Here is a 17,358-nt window from a genome sequence, read left to right as displayed (position 1 = left end):
CCTGTGGCTGGCATCTAAATTTACTGAACCCTCATGCTAAATTTAGTAATGCTCTTGTGTGAAAGCATTAAAACTGGCAGCACTAAGAGGAGCCCAATATCTGAACGCTTTGGGCAATGAGGTGACTGAGTATTTCCTTATCCAAATGTTTCCTTTTTGAGCTTTAGAGGTGAAAAATGTCAGGATTTTTTGTTGGGAAAGGGGTGGGGGGAGGGGGAGAAATGGCCTTAGATCCCATAATTCTGAAACTTATTTCCAGCCTGTATTCATATCACTTTGGGTTTTTCTCTCTCTCCCGTTTTAAGCCTCTACTTGATGGGGGTACTGAATAGGATTGGCTGCGAACTGAGCAAGCTACCTTATATCTCAGTGCCATTGATTTATTTGGTTCCAGGAAACAAAAAATATTTTCCCTTGATCCAACTTTGGGAAGCTGTAGGGGTCTGAAGACGCTTATTAGGTGGCTTCCATTTAAACTGACAGCTAGAGACTTCATTACTTGCTGTACAGGCAGCCCTACCTTGTATAGGTATTCTACTTCAGTACAACACCAGTTGTAAAAAGAAGAATGATTTACTTGCCTCAGTCATGGTCATCCTTTAGATGCTACACAATAGTGCTTGGTGCATCCAGACTGAATGAAAATAATATAGATATTAATAGGCCACTTACACTATTCAACATTGTAATGAACAGATAGGCATTGGGTACACGGCACTAGAAATGAATTACTGCAGTAGCTAGTCAGCATGGTTACTTTCTTTTCTGACTATAAATGACACTTAGTTATAGCTGGGTGCATCAAGATTAATGTCAATGCATTTTCTTGTTATAGGAGCAGCTTACTGCCAGTTCATGGACATGTTGTTCCCAGGGTGCATTAGCTTGAAGAAAGTAAAATTTCAGGCAAAGCTGGAGCACGAGTACATTCACAATTTCAAACTTCTGCAAGCATCATTTAAAAGAATGAATGTGGATAAGGTAAGTTTTTAATATTTAAATAATTGTAATGTTTTACAAACAATTTTCTGTACTGGCTGGTGTACAATGGACATTGGGAACCAAAATGAAAAATAACCAGACCCAGTTTTTCAAACTCTAAAACCTGAACGGGAGATCCCAGTTCTGTATTTAGATGCTGTCACTGGCATTTTGAAATCTAAAACGGGTATTTGGGTACAAAGGTAGAAAATGTGTAAACAGGGACCCTTAGTACTCAAGGTGAAAAACTGGGCCCATAATAGTTAGTTGTCAATAATTTAAAAATTACCACTCATTAGGTCCCCAAGTTCACGAGAGGGCCTCATGATAAAATGCTGTCCATTGGAAGATCCTTAAAATAAATACTGTGATCCTCATAAGGTGAGGAGAAAACTCAAGGTCATGTGTGGTGACACCCAGAATTCCCAACATAAGTAAACAACAAGCATTCTGTATCTATTGTTGAACTGAATACTACTTATTCAAGGTAGGATATGAAGAGTTCTACATTTTTAACTATTGGAACAACTTCCAAATGAGGGAGAATCCACCATGTTGCTTGGTAAGTCATTAAACCAAGATTGGATATCTTTCTTTAAACAAACAAACAACCTCAACCTCAAGATATGGGCTTGATGCTTCTGTGGCCGGTTATGAAGGAGTTCCGGAAGTAGATGATCCTACTAGTTCCTTCTGGCCTTAAAACATATGAAACCATTCAATTGATCCAGAATTTCCTTTGAACATTACCTATGAACAAATCAAACCATGCCCTGCCTGTCTTAAATGTAGAAAACCTATAAAATATGTAATCGGCATTTTGTCCAAGCAGGTCAACTTTCCTGGAAAAATACACATTAACAAATTAAGCTTTTTTCAATGTTTGTTCTTTGTGTTGTTTAGTCTCTCATCTGTTGTGCATTATTTGTTCTGTAAAGCTAAATATGTCTTTACTTTTCCTTTCCTTGACTTTAATCAGTCATGTTGACCCATCCTCTGTGTTCCCCAGGCTACTTCCCCATGATACAATCAGGTGTATATTCTGTGTGCAGATAGGATCCTATCACACATTTTACTCAGACTAAATTTGAAGTGGTATAAAATTAACTGTTTCTCAACATGAATTTACTCAGTTTATGTAAGCAGTAGCAACATGAGAAACTAAACTGAATAAAAGTGAATAAGTTTAAAATGCTGTCATGTTTCAGTTCTGCATGTACAAAATATCTGTATTTGTAAAGGTTTATCTAAAAAAAGGTTTTATGCCTGCTTTTAACCTCTTTATGCTGAATCTTAAAATGTTTTAAAAAACACTATATTTTGAATGAATGTTATAGGGCTTTTTAATACTAATTCATTATTACCATAATGCTACAGGTGCTTCTGTTTTAAAATGGATTCTTTCAGCAAAGCATTGAAAAGCCTAATAAAGTTGATTGTCATTTCTTTTTTTTATAGGGAATAACCTCATTGTTTGCTAGTTTGTCATTAAAAATATAAACACAACAGACTGAGGGGATATTGTACAAAATGTGGCATGATCTGTGATGTACAGGCTAGCTTTTATTTTTTTAAAAAACTGTGTCGTCGGTTTAACCTTGTCATTTCCATTCCCCCTGAGACTCTGGGCACGCCTTTTCCAGTTGAAGATTGGATTCTCTTCTGATCCACTCAACTTTCAGCAATGTGAATTGTTGCTAAGCAAGCCATGGTGGCACTTCCAGCATTCCTACAGTAGTCCTTATCTGCCCACTGAAACTGGGAATGGCAATTGAATTCTGATCTTCCAGAGATCAGAGCAGAACCCTATCTTATGCTGTAGTATTGGGATTTAATCAGTTTCATTAGATTCTTCACGTTGCTGAAGAATTCACAGGATATTGATACAGAAGAGACTTTCTCACAGTCTCCATTATAGCTCATTAAAACTTCATGGGCAATTTCCCAAACTCTTGCATGTAAACAAACCATTCTATATACAGCATGTATGGAAAGGGGGGAGGAGGGCCTGGAATGATCAGGTTAGTACCTCAGTATTAGAGTGAGTGTGTATTTCAAAAATACAGATGAGTTTGAATTCCATTGTGGCTTTTAAATCCATTGCTTCACTACAGAGGCGGTGTGGAGAGTGCCAGGGGATAGCAGTATTGGTTGGTAACACTCTTCTTCTTGCACAGGACACAGGTGGGCAGAATGCTTCTGAGGATTTTGTGGGAGTGCACCAAGGAGCAGCTCCTTTCCCTTTTGGAGACGTACAGTATCGTGGGCACCCCATTTTAAGAAAGATGTGGACAAATTGGAGAAAGTCCAGAGGGGAGCACCAAAAAAAAAAAAAAAAAGTTCAGAAAACATGACTAATGAGGAAAGGTTGAAAGAATTGGGCATGTTTAGTTTAGAGAAGAGAGGCTGAAGGAGGATGATATTAGTCTTCAAATATGAAAAAGGTTATTATAAAGAGAATGCTGATCAATTGTATTCATGGCCACTGGGGGTAGAACAAGAAGTAATTGAAAAAATGTCCAGCAAGGGAGATTTAGATTAGTTATTCAGGAGAACTTTTAACAGTAAGTATAGTTAAGAACTGGAATAGGTTATCAAAGGAGTCTGTGGAATCCTCCTCATTGGAGATTTTTAAGAACAGGTTAGAGAAACACCTGCCAAGGATGGTTTAGATATACTTAATCCTGCCTCAGGACAGGGGGAGCAATTAGATAATACCTTGAGGTCTCTTCCAGCCCTAAATTTCTATGATTCCGTGAGCCTTTTTCAGACACACCCAGCACTAACGGTGTTTACATAGGTTTGTCTAATGAGAACACTTGAAATTCTGTTTCCCCATCATGCATACACAGGGCAGTGTGAAAGAGGATTTCCTGTGTTCTGACAGCTCCTTGCACACCTACTCAGGGCAAGCCAGAATCTGACTCTTCGCTTTTTGAAGAAATTGTTCAGTTTCAGGACATACATCTAATTGCATGAAATATGTTAATTAAAATCTTGGACAGACTCCCAGTTACTTGTTGTTAAAGATGGCAGTAGTTTCAGACTGGCTACATGCAACCCAGTTGTCACTCAAAGCTAAAAGGAGCATAGGTGAGGAAAAACAGGAATGGTAGAGGTCTGCACAGGCCTAATTTTAAAGCCCATTCCAAACTTGAGTAGCTCATGGCTGCCCAAATCCAACCAGAGAGTCAAGTTGTTTTCAGACCTGACCCAACCCAAATCTGACCCCGCACGTTCCCAATCTGTGTCAACACTACTGCCATTTCATCCTTGAGATTTGGCCTGGTGGGGGCTCCCCACGCCCTGTGCCCACAATCCATCTCCATCCACCTCCTGCTTGTGGGGTTGTCACAGCAGTGTCTGCATGTACCAGTGCAGCCGGCTGCCCCCGCCTCACTGAGCTATGTGTGCTACAGCATAATAGATGTTACAGTTCCTCAACACGCTCGCTCCACGGTGCATAAAGCACAGCACAACCATGGCCAGCAGGAGCAGGGCACTCAGCAGCCTCCACCGCCTTGCCTCACCAACCTCATGGGCAGGAGGAGATGATGAGAGACTACCCGAGTCAAGCCCAAATGTGTTGGGTTGTTTTCAGACCCGAGCTGAACCCAACACTTGTAGATGGGGTCCCGTGGGGTTTGGGTCAGGTTGCAAGACTCTGTACTATGGTGTCATAGTACTGGTACTTCTACCTTATAGAAGAACATGCACTATTGAGACGTTAACTTAATGTTGTTCATGGAAAAATACTGCTAGAAAATGAGTATTTAAAAGAGCTTTATATATAGCTACACACAAAGCTGAGGAGACCTTAACCATATAACTCTAAATCCAGAATGATGCAGGAGACACCACATTGGTAGTTAAATTGTTAGATAATCTGAGAAATATGTATGTACTGGCAATGCAGTATTACTGGAACCATTTACCACTGTATTTTACAGGTGATTCCAGTGGAGAAATTGGTGAGAGGGCGCTTCCAAGACAACTTAGATTTTATCCAGTGGTTTAAGAAGTTCTTTGATGCCAACTATGATGGTAAAGAGTATGATCCTGTCATGGCTCGACAAGGCCAAGATGCTCTTCCCCCACCAGATCCCGGTGAACAGATCTTTAACTTACCAAAAAAGTCCCATCATGCAAACTCCCCCACTGCAGGTATTGTAAATCTTGGAGATTTCCATTCCCATTTTACAGATAATGGTATAGTAATGTCAAATCTGCTGTCAATAGCTTATATAAATATGGGGTCAAATTAGAAATGGTGTTTCAACATGCAGCCACCACGCTCTTTGTGTTTGCATTTTGCACTATCTGGGGCTCACCATCCTAGATTACATAAATGGACTTTCTGTGGACAGTCATTTTGTTAGTCTGTTTTGACTTGCCACATCATTACTGAAGATTTCGCAGTCTGGGAGATAAATCCCATGACTCCAGTGTACCTAATTTTGGAGACAAAGCCAATTGACTCCTTTTTTTTGCTTCTGAACCTAAGTGAAATAAACTACTCAAGAATGTAACAAATAGTTCCCCCACCCCTCCCCACACACACACACCACCCTCATCTTCACAGGAAATTGCAAGCATAGTCCAGTTTTCTGGTGACTGGAACACTTCCAGGTCCTAAGTGCTGGCCCAAAAGCAGAAAATGGATTGATTTGTATTTTTAAATGTGCTGATCATTCAGACACAGTAGTCTTCTAAGTGGGCCCCATACAGTAATGTCCTATGTCTTCAAAGGCATCATTGATTTTTTTTTTTTTATTATTATTATTATTACTCGGCATGTATCGGAAATGGGAAAAAGCATCAAAGATCCGTTTCCCAATTGTTCCTACACTATCCATAGAGAGTGTGGGTCACAAAACAGATACTTTTTTATCACTTTGGCTAAACCAAGGAACAAGAGAGCAGCAGAAACATCTTAAAAATAACCCTAAACTTGTAGTGCAATCTCGTTGCTTTAATCTGTTTTTCATAGTTTTGGGGTGAGAGTAAGTCCTTTCCCAGCCTGCTCTCAAATAAAATCCACATGCTGTGTAGAGTCAAATACTCACCCTTTCCTGGAGTTTACCTTCAACAATTACATTAACAATAACATGAAGTTCAACTCAAAACTCCACCCTAAGCATGGCTGCTTCTTCAGTTCCTTCCTCAGTCCACACCTTAGATCCAAGAGATGGAACGTGCTGCTCCCTACTCTCCCTTATATCTGTGTGGGGTTGAACCATCTACCTCCATGAATAAGGAACACTCACTTAACCCACTTTCCCAGCAAGGTCAACATCTGCTAGCGCAGTGGGGTGTTTCAGGCTAACACTGCCAGCCTCTTATGTCGGGTTTGTAACACCTCTGCATTTTGGTTTTGTACCTCCTATATTTTTAACCTTTTGTTCTGAATTTCTGAGGAGGTGGTACCTTTTGTGTACTTAGGGATGGCCATAGGTGTGTTGTCACATAAGGTGGGACATGATTTTGGTGCCCCTGAACAGCTAAACAAAAAAACCCACATTTATTAGGTGCACGCACACCCCACATCATTCCCGGTGATGGTTTGGCACCCAGGGCAAGAACCCTGATATCCAGCCCTGTGTGTACTTCCCTGAGTGGTAGTTCCCTACCCCCCTTCAAAAAAGGAAAATTGCTAAGTTCTATTGCTAATTCAAAGTGAATGGTTTTAAAAATACTTCTTATTAATAAGTGTAAGCTTAATGTGGATGGCAAAACAGACCATGTGCAGAGGGAATTAGTGAGTGTTGCTAATGCCTGGAAGATTCTGAGGGAATGGAATAGCTTTCAGTATTTGAACGGGGAAAGAGAGGTGTGAGTGATAATGCCATATGCTCAGTCTTCAGGCTGCTGCTACTTTGAAGAAGAAAATGAAAAGCGACACTGGAGGAAAAACTGAGACACATAGACATTTCTCTAGTTCAAGCATTGTGTGGGACAAATAAGAGGTCTTCTGACAATTTCTAGACACTCGAAGTACATTGATTTCCTTTCCATTAATTTAAATATAATCCAGAATTACAGTGTTTATCTGCAAAGCTATTTTGATATTTTTTCCTACCAGATCCAAATGGAGAATTTTTGTGTACTTAAAACATTTGTTGTCCATTATATCTAGAACAAGATTCTATGTTTAGTCAAAAGTGTTGGTAGTTCATTGGAGAGTAGGTTTAACCCATTGAGTAAGGTGTATTTTAGTTTCACCAGTATGTCATGTCTTAAGTCATGTAAATTGCATTGTCTAAAGGAATAAGGTCTCTTACTGAATGAGAATACTTACACTTACCAATATAGTCCCAAGAGGAATATATCCTGTATGTATATATTAGGGCTGTCAAGTGGTTAAAAAAAATTAATCTCGATTAATCGTGGGGTTAAAAAAATCACGATTAATTGTGCGATTAATCGAACTGTTAATAATACCATTTATTTAAATATTTTTGGATGTTTTCTACATTTTTAAATATATTGATTTCAATTATAACACAGAATACAAAGTGTACAATGCTCATTTTATGTTTATTTCTGATTACAAATATTTGCACTGTAAAAAAAAAAAAAAATGAAACCTAGCATAGGCAGTGCATAATGGAGACTGGGGGGGGGGCTAAGTCTCCCCAAACCTCGCACCGTTGTAGTGGGGAGTGGAGTCAGTGGAAGATTTGGGGCCCCCTGAAAAATTGCCCTCCATCACATCCCCAGGGCTGGAGGAGCTCTCGCTCCGGAGCTGCAGTGGGAACACAGGCCTTTTCCAATCTTGGGGTGGTGGTGGGGGGCCTGGCCTCACAAGGAAGAGGCAGAGTGGGGATGGAATGGGGGCAGGCCCATGGATGAATGGAATGGGGTGGGGCTGCAGTGGAAGGGGGGGGGGCCTCCGGGCTCTGCTCTTCAGCCAGGGCAGAGAGCTCCACCGCAGTCCCAGCCGAGCTCTCAGCCCTCCCTCCCCCACCGCCCCGCTCCTTTGGCCAGGGCTACTGGGGCGGGGGGCTGAAAGCAGCGAATGGAGGCAGGCCCTCAGCCAGAAGAGGTGGGCAGGGGGCTAGCCTCCCCAAGGGGAAGCTTCACCCACCGCCCATGAAACCTAGGATGAGAAACTTAAAATTGCAGATACTAAGGCCTGACAAAGAAACTACGAGTGCTCCTAGGTCCCGTTCTGATGCTCTCCTGATGTAGATAGGCAGCGGAGTGATCACTTGGATTATGTCAGTGCAGGGACTGCCCTGAGGATGTAGTTGTAGGATTGGATATTCATTGCACGTGCCTATAAAAGATAGCTGCGTTCTGTCCACTGCAATCAAATCATTTTGTGGGATTTTCAGATGCAGTCAGCATTGGTCTAACTTTGTTCCTGTTGAAGTCAGTGGTAAAACTCCCATTTACTTACGTGGGAGCAGAGTTAGGTCAATGCTGAATGCTTTTGAAAACTTTACCTTTAATGCTCTTTGTATGCATGGTGCATTGTATTAAGCCGCTTTTAAAAGCAATGAGAAATAAAGCAGATGCCTTTTTGACTATTAACATTAGTTTGCTCACAAAATGCTAAATTATACAATGAGTATTCTCCCACTCTTCTACAGGACTAAAACTGCTCCAAATGTGTGTGAAAACTTCACTTGTCAGATTTTCAAAAATGCTCTCAAATTGGTCTAACAAATTTATTAGAGCATAAGCTTTCGTGAGCTACAGCTCACTTCATCGGATGAAGTGAGCTGTAGCTCACGAAAGCTTATGCTCTAATAAATTTGTTAGTCTCTAAGGTGCCACAAGTACTCCTTTTCTTTTTGCGAATACAGACTAACACGGCTGCTACTCTGAAACCTGTCAAATTGTTCTGTAATATCTGCACTTGTATGATTATCTACTTGCAAATGAAGATTGATTTCATAGTATCTCAAATTTTTGGCATTTCACAAAAATGCTAATTAGACTCTGAGGTATGAGTGTGCAGGTAAGCACATACAAAAACTTCTGTGGATACAGTTTAGAAGGTCCCCTCTGAAAGTTTGGATGATGCTGGTTCAGGGCGGGTCCTGAGGATGCAGGTCTGCGTGTGAATGCTGACATATAGTCTTAGTGTGTCAAGAACAGGATAGATGTGTGGATACTAAAACTCATTTTTTTTAATTTTTAAAAGTATATTTCCTTTTAATTCTGGATAATATCCTTTATAAATTAGTCAAATAATTCCAAGAAACCTGAGTAATATATTTAGTAGGGCTGTCAATTAATCGCAGTTAACTCACGCGATTAACTAAAAACAATTAATCACGATTAAAAAAAATTAATCATGATTAATTTCAGTTTTAATCGCACTGTTAAACAGTAGAATACCAATTGAAATTTATTAAATATTCTGGATGTTTTTCTACATTTTCATATAGTATTCTGTGTTGTAATTGAAATCAAAGTGTATATTATTTATTACAAATATTTTCACTGTAAAAATGATAAACAAAAGAAATATTATTTTTCAGTTCACCTCATACAAGTACTGTAGTGCAATCTCTTTGTTGTGAAAGTGCTACTTACAAATGTAGATTTTGTTGTTGTTGTTGTTATATAACTTCACTCAAAAACAGAACTATGTAAAACTTGAGAGCTTACAAGTCCACTCAAACCTACTTCTTGTTCAGCCAATCAGTAAGACGAACAAGTTTGTTTACATTTACATAATGTTGCCTACTTCTTATTTATAATGTTACCAGAAAGTAAGAACAGGCATTCGCATGGCACTTTTGTAGCCGGCATTGCAAGGTATTTATGTGCCAGATATGCTAAACATTCGTATACCCCTTCATGCTTCAGCCCCCATTCCAGAGGACATGCTTCCATACTGATTGTTTGTTTTAAAAAAAAAAAATGCATTCATTAATTTGTGACTGAACTCCTTGGGAGAAAATTATATGTTCCCTGTTCTATTTTACCTGCATTCTGCCTCATATTTCCTGTTATAGCAGTTTCGAATGATGACCCAGCACATGTTGTTCATTTTAAGAACACTTTCGCTGCAGATTTGACAAAATGCAAAGAAGGTACCAATGTGAGATTTCTAAAGATAGCTACAGCACTCGAGCCAAGGTTTAAGAATCTTGAAGTCCCTTCCAAAATCAGAGAGGGGTGAGATGTGGAGCATGTTTTCAGAAGTCTTAAAAGAACAACACTCCGATGCAGAAACTACCGAACCACCAAAAAAAGAAAATCAGTCTTCTTCTGGTGGCATCTGACTCAGATAATGAAAATGAACATGCATCGGTCCGCACTGCTTTGGATTGTTATCAAGCAGAACCCATCATCAGCATGGATGGATGTCCCCTGGAATGGTGGTTGAAGTATGAAGGGACATACGAATCTTTAGCACATCTGGCACGTAAATATCTTGTGATACTGCCTACAACAGTGCCATGAAAATGCCTGTTCTCACTTTCAGGTGACGTAACCGAGAAGTGGGCAGCGTTATCTCCTGCAAATGTAAACAAACTTGTTTGTCTGAGCGATTGACTGAACAAGAAGTATACTTACAGGCGCTAAAATTTTACATTGTTTTATTTTTGAATACAGTTTTTTTGTACATAATTCTACTTTTGTAAGTTCAACTTTCATGATAGAGATTGCATTACAGTACTTCTATTAGATGAATTGAAAAATACTATTTCTTTTGTTTTTATACAGTGCAAATACTTGTAATCAAAAATAAATATAAAATGAGCACTGTAATTGCTTGACAGCCCTAATGTTTAGCCACCAATAAATCTGTATAGATAGATTGAAATATTATCTATATCTTCCTAGTTGGCAGAGACACTGATATTGATTTGCTCCACAAGATAACATTTTCTGTTTAATCAGACACTTATCATGTAAATCTTTTCATTATTATTCCTTACTAGTTAATGTTTTTCCTAACGTTTTGTTCTGTTTTTTCAGAAGTACAAAAAGATTTAGCTGTGACTCTCCCACTAACAAAATTAAACTGCTAAGTCCCTAAAGGCTGCTTTGAAAATTTACCCCTAAAAGGTAGTTGTAACAAGCTAAAATTATTTTCAGTGTGCCTTAATCTGATGCCAAACCCTCAGAGCCAGATGGAGTTTGGCATCTGTTTACCATTTCTGTAAATAGATGTTTATCATATCTGTGCAAATGCTACGTTTGGTCCCCAAATTGCATTTAGCAACCTACGTTTGTTTTGTTTTGTTTGTAAAAAATTAAGAGAAAGGAGAAATGTAAAAAGAAATATTAACTTTGTTTAAAAAATGAGCGTTCCAAGGAGCTTTCTCTGACATCTTCGAAGAGCAGTCACTCTTAAAAGTCAGGGCAGGTCAAGGATAATGCAGCTTGGAAATTGCAGCATAAATAGTTCCCTGGGACTAATCTTCTGTGCCACCCTCATGTTGCCTTCATTCCTTGGGGAGGCAGAGCCAATTTGTCAAGAGCTGATGTATAGTATGAACTATGGATGGAATTTGATAATTGTACCTTTCAGACTACGTGAAATGGCAGTGCTCTGGAATAAGGAGCCCCACTTCACCACATGTACAAGGGGAATACACGTGCATGTTTTCATAAGGATTGATACCAACAGTATATATTCCATTACAGGCTTCCCGCCAGCACCACAGGTTCCTCACCTATAGTGCCATCTGCCAGCTCAATATTGCTCAGGTCCTTTAACCTCTTATAACCTGTTTTTTCCCTTATGCTGTAGTAAACAGTCAACAGATGTAGGCTCAAAGTTGTTGTGAGGGATTAAAATACAACTTTTTGTTGTTGTTTGTGCCAACTTTAATTCTGCCTGTAGAAAATAGTCTGATCGGGTTGTTGGGATTTCAGCTCAGCAAGCTTATGCAAGATTTCCAAATGTAAATCATACCTCAGTAGGCCACCATATTTTCGGGGTGGGGAGCATCAAAAATTTGTGGACAAAAGACAACTTAGTAAGTAAACAATTTTATTAGGTTATAATTCCAGAAGATTCTTCAGTCTGAAGGACGTTTTGCCTTTTGCTTTGAAGTATCCTGTGAGAATCGGATGGCTAAAGCAGTGCCTGGAAAATACTGGAGAGTCACATGATATGCTAAAAATAAGCACATCTATGACAGGGAAAATAACCAGGGCAGAATTAACTGTTTGTCCATGAATGTTTACAGAGAATGAAACAGCCATCTGAGGCCTCTTGTGGAAGGAGAACTGGTGTTCTTTATAATGCATTATGGAAAGAGAAATATGTGAGATTTGTTTGCATAGGTTATGGCATCAGACAGTGCTAGGTGTGCTATAAATTAATTTTTCGATTAAAAAATATTTTTTCTTTTTTTATTCTTAGTGTACTAAAACTTAAATGTAGCTGTTGGTGACACGTTTACAAGCATGGAGACTTGAATTAGCAGGAATTACTCAAAGAATTAATTTCTGCCATCTTTTCTCTCTTCTCTTTCCTTCCCCACCAAACCCTGATGCCACCCTTCCTGTAGGTCAGACACAACTAAACAATCACATCTGTTTTCATTTCAATATGTAGTTCTTTGATGCTTTCTCATGTTGTATTGTTGCAGAAGATGTAGAATGCTATGGAGGCATAGTCTGTACAGGAGATGCTGAGAGGGCATATTCAGAAGTTTTTTTGTTTTTACTTTAAAAACTTGGTGTTTGAAGTTCAGGAAAGGAGTTGGAATACATTGGAGACTGAAGTGTTCCTTTCACAGAATTGATACAGTACTGACAGTTGGAGAACACTTCAATCTCTCTGGTCACTCGATCACAGACCTAAGAGTGGCTATACTTCAACAAAAAAGCTTCAAAAACAGACTCCAACGAGAGACTGCTGAATTGGAATTAATTTGCAAACTGGATACAATTAACTTAGGCTTGAATAGAGACTGGGAATGGATGAGTCATTACACAAAGTAAAACTATTTCCCCATGGTATTTCTCCCTCCCACCCCACCCCCCACTGTTCCTCTGATATTCTTGTTAACTGCTGGAATTAGCCTACCTGCTTGTCACCATGAAAGGTTTTCCTCCTTCCCCCCCCTGCTGTTGGTGATGGCTTATCTTAAGTGATCACTCTCCTTACAGTGTGTATGATAAACCCATTGTTTCATGTTCTCTGTGTGTGTGTATATAAATCTCTCCTCTGTTTTTTCCACCAAATGCATCCGATGAAGTGAGCTGTAGCTCACGAAAGCTTATGCTCTAATAAATTTGTTAGTCTCTAAGGTGCCACAAGTACTCCTTTTCTTTTTGCGAATACAGACTAACACGGCTGCTACTCTGAAAAAAGTACTGACAGTGTAGGCTTTCCTGTTCCACCTTGATACGTAGGAACCAGCTGTAAGAGTGAGAAGGTAGTTCAGTTTGCATGTGTATTAAAAGAGGGCCAGCAAGGTTGCTCCAAGGTGACATGAACTACTGTTCTAGAAACTGGACTGGAAACCTAGAAAAATATGGCACTCTCAAGATGCTATAAATTGCTGTACGTTTAACATTGGTCTTTCTTGCGTCTCTTACTCTTTTTTTCTAATCTCCGGTATGTCAGTGTAGTTCTAGTTGAGAAAATTTGTTAATCAACTGTCTTTCCCTCCGGGCAGTTTTTTTTCCAGACCTCCCTTTAGTGATGCACATTGCTATATTCTGAATATATAAACAAAAACAAAAAAAATCCCACAGATATCATTTACAAGACATAATGGCCAATTTAAAATGGCTCCTTCTGCTGCTACAAAGTGGTTGAACACATTTTACATAAGCCATCGGGTGGTAATTAAGGCGAGCTGAAAATTTTCCATCAAAACTGTTTTCTGGTGGAAAATTGGATTTTCAATTAAACACTTTTTTCATGACATTCAAAAATGTCAAATTTTCCCTGAAAAATCTAAACTAGAAAAGCTTGTGGTTTATGATTTGAATTTTTGGTTTTAAGATCAAACGTCAAAACTTTCCACAGGGCAATAATCCATTTTCCAGCCAGCTCTAGTGGTAATATCTTCCTAAATGGCTTTCCCAATCATTTTCACATTGTGGTCTACAGAGCCTCTTCCATCACAAGGAGGAATTATGTGTAATTGAACTCCATCAGTAACACCCCATCCCAGAAATCTTTAACTGTGCAAATACTGGCTCACGAGTAGAGATTCCAGCATGTAGTCCTGTTAGGTTGCTGGAGTCTGTTTACAAAGACTTTCTTTGTCAGCTGTGGCAAACACAGTCAGTGTGGGGTTATCAAATTCAGCAGGCAAACTCAAACTTCAAAGAGGCCAAGAGCAGTGAGCGGTGAAGGCAAGGTGAAGAGATTTGTTAGTAATGTAAAGTCCTACACCCATGGAGAGGAAATAAATAGCACCGCTAGTGTCAAGCAGCTGAACCTATTGCATTAAAGCAAGTTTATTTGAACTTGTCTCTATAATAGTGTCCTAATACTTAATGTAACTGAGTGATTCAGTCACCACATGGAATGGAAGGTGTGGATTAGGGTTGGGAGAAAAAGTTCTCTAAAGCCTTCCTGTCTTAAGTTCTGAACAATTGTGAAAGTTTGAGAACCACATCTATATCCCATTACCGATCTGACTTTCACATGATCCAGAGGAGGAAAGATCCTTAGTCTCTGCTAAGTTACTGGAGTGTACAACCATGATAGTTCAGCTTATTACTTATGTTAAGATTTACTACTTTGAACTGTAACATTTGTTTTAGACCAGCTGCCTCCATTCATGCCTTCTACTTTGAATCCTCAGTTAAAGATTTTACTGGAAACAATATTTTTTTTCCAACAAATCCCTCCATAATGCCTTGTAATTTACATTCCTGATGGATTCAACTGCTTCAACAACAGCAAAAAAACTGCCTGAAGTGGCAAGCAGAGCATATGTGCTCTTTGATTAATATCTAATGAAAGGAGTTGAAACTGCATTGCAAAAACATAAATGGGGTTTAATGTTTATTATGTTAGGTTCTAATTATACACATGCTGAAGTGGTTAATTATATATAGCTCTAGGCCTCTTACATAGTGTTCTATAATATAGAACAGAAGTGAGTTATTCAGAGACATGGCCAACATTCAAGAGTCACATGCTGAGCCTCCTTGATGATACACTTTTAGGCAGAGTGGTCACACTTTGCCCAGCTAAAGCTGCTTTAGCAGCTTGCTGCAAGCCTAGGAGCATACGTAATTTTGTCTAATATTAAGCAAATTGCAGTCACCCTTTTTTAATGTTAAGGTGGAAATCAGACTATCAATCCACATAGATAGTGCTCCAATTTGATCAAAGAGCTCTTCAGTGGACTGTGTCTAGCGCAAAGGCTGCACTTTGGCCAACCTGATATAAAGGTTTCCAGATCTGAGAATAGCAGCGTGCACTAAAGTGCTGCGCTGTAACTTTCCCATGTGGATGCTGTGGAAGTGAATGATTCATGCCCACAGCATCCACATGGGAGAGATACAGCACAACACTTCGATGCACAATGCTTTTCATACCCCTTCAGGCCAAACTGTGAGGCAGTGTAGATGTATCTTGAGTTACGCAAGCTCATTTCCTTTATGTATGGGGCAGATTTAAGAAACAAAATTTAAGATTTTAGCAATAGCTAAGAAGTTTGGTCTGAGGATGTCAGTGGGTGGAAAAGGGGCCCTAAACAATGCAGTAGGATTACAGTTCTTTTGAAGACTGAGGATTAGATTTTTGTCTTGGGTCACAAATGAAATGAGTTAAGTCTCTGATCCCATTCAGCAGGGGAGGGTGTCATCCCTCCAGCAAACCTGTCACACAGTTGAGCAGGCTCCTGCATGTCCACTGAGCTGTGAGGGAAGCATGCATGAGCACTGATTCCCTTGTCTTTAAAACAAATGTGTGGGTGAGAGGGAGTCTCTCAGTAATGATTTAGTTAGTAGAGAAGCTGTTAATTCAAATAACCTTTTCTAAAACTTAATCTTCCTAAAAGATTGTTTTTTCTCAGGAGCATGTCACCAGTGTAATTTCTTATTTTAGCCCTTTTTAATGAATGTGACAGAAGAAATACTGGTGTTTAATGTGAGTAAGTCCAAAATTCCACGCAAGCAGTGACCATGAATGATGCCGCAGAGTGCAATGTTTTGGCGTGTCTCTTTGTACTGCATTCATGCAGTTGTCACATGAGCAGAACTTCATAGCATTTTCCACAAATATTGAACAAGTTACTAATTACTGACATAGCTTCAGAGATAATTTGGCCTTGAGGCAGTCAGTAGTGGGGTATTTTGTCTGTAGGACAACAATTAAATCCCAGAAGTCTTATTTAGACAGAATCCTGGACCCATTAATTCAAATACATCTACTCAGATTATTAAGTGACCTGGCATTCTGATCCCACATTTTTGTAGTCAGCAATGAAATGTTTGGGATTGTAGCAGTTTATACAAAATTTAAACATTTTTTAATCTGCACATAAAAACTCCCGTTTAGCAAAAAGGAAAGAAAATAGAAGCTGTAGTGGGAAATTCTTCAGCATAATGAGACTGTTAGTAATTAGGTTTTTAGGGCATCATAAATACACTCCTTGATAATTGTAATGTTTGTAATAGCTACTCTATCCAATTTATATTACATTGTCAAGATAAAAATAATTCCTGTCTTTATTAATGGTATATTAAATTATCTTACACCAGTGGTCGTTATATGGCCAGGTATAAACTAAAATGAACTGAGTGTTAATTGAGGCAGCTGTGATGCTGCTAACAAGCTCAGTGACATGGTGCATTTAAAAACTGAGCTGTGAGCTAACATAAAATCATAACACACTGTGTCAGTTTTGGACATCTAAAGTTAAGCCTGTCTGATTGGGAGTTGAGGCTGCCTGATAGCATCCCAGCTGTTGATGATGAAATGCCTCATATGCCAGTGATGATTGAAAGAAACTGCTTACATGACAGATATGTAGGGGAGTCATTTAATTGTTTTCATAAATCTTCCTATTAAAAATACAGTTGAAACTGTCATGGACTGCTGCCTAGGCAGCGATCTATAGTAGATATTGCTATTTATTTCCATAGCACTAGCAAAGTGCCTAGTACTTTTGCAGGTAATGAGATATCCCTGCTACCCAAAAGAATAAATGTATAGTTAAAATGGACCACATGCCGACACAGAGCAGGCTTGAAATTGGAGGCGATAAAAACTACATTAATTAACAAAGACATACACAGGGCATGTATCTTGTTAAGCTGTTTGGGGCAGGTCCAGAGAATATGTAGTACAGTGTGGGCCTGATATCTGATTGGTGCCCTTGGATTCCATAATATACAAATAAATAATAATTCAGTCACATTGGCTGGAGTAAGTGCACAGACAAAAATTAATAATGAAAGTAAAATACTCTTTTTCTCAATAAA

At 39.1% G+C, this 17,358-nt stretch overlaps 1 protein-coding gene across 3 annotated transcripts in view; it reads left to right on the top strand.

Moving 5' to 3' along the window:
• MAPRE2 (microtubule associated protein RP/EB family member 2) overlaps nucleotides 1-17,358 on the top strand; it is a 153,736-nt gene that overhangs the window by 112,931 nt on the left and 23,447 nt on the right. For all 3 annotated transcript variants that reach the window (XM_038391743.2, XM_038391740.2, XM_038391741.2), the window contains 2 exons: nucleotides 836-981; nucleotides 4,932-5,145. In XM_038391743.2, coding sequence (XP_038247671.1) covers nucleotides 836-981; nucleotides 4,932-5,145 — 360 coding nt within the window. The remainder of the gene's footprint in view (nucleotides 1-835; nucleotides 982-4,931; nucleotides 5,146-17,358) is intronic.

This window comes from Dermochelys coriacea, chromosome 2 (assembly GCF_009764565.3).
Source record: "Dermochelys coriacea isolate rDerCor1 chromosome 2, rDerCor1.pri.v4, whole genome shotgun sequence".
Lineage (NCBI taxonomy): Eukaryota > Metazoa > Chordata > Testudines > Dermochelyidae > Dermochelys > Dermochelys coriacea.
Note: the sequence above shows the minus strand (reverse complement) of the source record. Positions and strands in the feature narration are given on the sequence as shown.